Here is a 1,578-nt window from a genome sequence, read left to right on the forward strand (position 1 = left end):
CCTCCTCCTCCTCCTCCTTCCTCCTCCCCCTCCTCCTCTTGTCCTCGGTCTTCATCCTCCTCCTCCTCCTCCTCGGTCTTCATCCTCCCCCTCCTCCTCTCATCCTTGGTCTTCATGCTCCTCCTCCTCCTCCCTCCTCCTCTCATCCTTGGTCTCCATCCTCCTCCTCCTCCTCCTCTCATCCTTGGTCTTCATCCTCCTCCTCCTCTCATCCTTGGTCTTCATCCTCCTCCTCCTCCTCCTCCTCCTCCTCCTCCTCTCCCAGAGGAGTTACAGTGTTTCAGGCTCCTGCAGACTGGGGGAGCAGCTGTACAGCGACCATCACTACAGGTAGCTGACACCTGAAAGCATGTTTTAAAATGACCAGTACATTTTTATCATCAGATTTAATTCTCTTTCTCATCATTTTGGAGGATTCATGAGAATCTTTGATCAAACCTTATTGTACCGTTATAACTGACTGATTTCTAATGTCTGTGATAGAGACAGTTACTGGAGCCGTAGTGTTTATATGTTCATGGGCTTTATGGTTTCATTCTTCTGTGTGTGTCTTTGCCTCCCAGCGGTCTGACCGGACGTATGCGGACCTTGTCTCTGGGGTCGGGGGGGTGGGACTGTGAGGGTGGGTTGGGCCATCTCCACCCCCCTCATTACCCTCCGCTCTGGACTCGACAAGAGAATAGAAGAGAGAGATTCTGGTGTGTAAGATAAGTAATAAATACAGTGTCTCTGGTTGATAGACCTGTTGATAAACCTTTCATTCAGTCAATTGCTTTTATATTTTAATTTACAATTGAAGAGTCTCGTTTTAAACTCTGAAATATTGAACGTTGAGTTGATGAAACCTTCGCTGGGCTACGAGATAAATGTTAGCATAGTGGTGATAGCTGGAACTGCAGGTCACATGACCCAAAAAATGTTTTTCCCCATTCACAATCTTTACAAAAAACAACAGTGAAACTATGAATATATATATATATAGTCATACAACAAATGAAAAAGCCTTAAATAACCATATTAGTGTCTTGTCTTTCTTCTTCTGTGTTTCCAGGGTAGGGGAGGGGGAATGGGGGAGAACGTGGAACAAAAGAAGCCGTCGTCATCACAGCACGGAGGAAGAGGAGGATGAGGAGGAAGAGGAGGAGTACGATGAAGAGGAGGGGTGTTGGAGCAGCATTGAGATGAGGAGGCTCGTCTTCTCCAGGACACACACACCTGGATCAGGTAAACTCTCTTTTATTCTCATTCCTAATTTTTCTTTTCCTCTGCGGTTGTTGCTAAGCGTTCTGTGTTTTCAGACATCCCCTCCTCCCTCCGCTCCACCCCCTCCCGTCATCACGGTGACAGACAGCTGGGGGCGGACACCTTGAGGCTGAGGGCGGGGCTTTTATGCGTCTTCCCGTATTTGGACGCGCGCTCGTTGCTGCGCGCGGCCGAGGTATGCTCCGATTGGCGGTTCGTCGCCAGGCACCCAGCGGTTTGGACACGCCTCCGGCTGGAGAACGCCAGAGTGTCGACCGAGGTAGCCATCATCTTCATCTTCATCATCAACATCATCAGTGTTATTATCATCAGGAA

The 1,578-nt window shown here is 48.9% G+C and overlaps 1 protein-coding gene across 1 annotated transcript in view; it reads left to right on the forward strand.

The window, feature by feature from the left end:
* LOC111661040 (F-box only protein 41-like) overlaps positions 1 to 1,578 on the forward strand; it is an 11,565-nt gene that overhangs the window by 6,028 nt on the left and 3,959 nt on the right. Inside the window, exons 7-10 of the mRNA XM_023414504.2 lie at positions 266 to 330; positions 564 to 698; positions 1,052 to 1,224; positions 1,299 to 1,522. Of these exons, the coding sequence (XP_023270272.1) occupies positions 266 to 330; positions 564 to 698; positions 1,052 to 1,224; positions 1,299 to 1,522 (597 nt within the window). The remainder of the gene's footprint in view (positions 1 to 265; positions 331 to 563; positions 699 to 1,051; positions 1,225 to 1,298; positions 1,523 to 1,578) is intronic.

Source organism: Seriola lalandi, unplaced genomic scaffold (assembly GCF_002814215.2).
Source record: "Seriola lalandi dorsalis isolate HSWRI2012SDOR001 ecotype SW California unplaced genomic scaffold, Sedor1 jcf7180002054532, whole genome shotgun sequence".
Taxonomy (NCBI): Eukaryota; Metazoa; Chordata; class Actinopteri; order Carangiformes; family Carangidae; genus Seriola; species Seriola lalandi.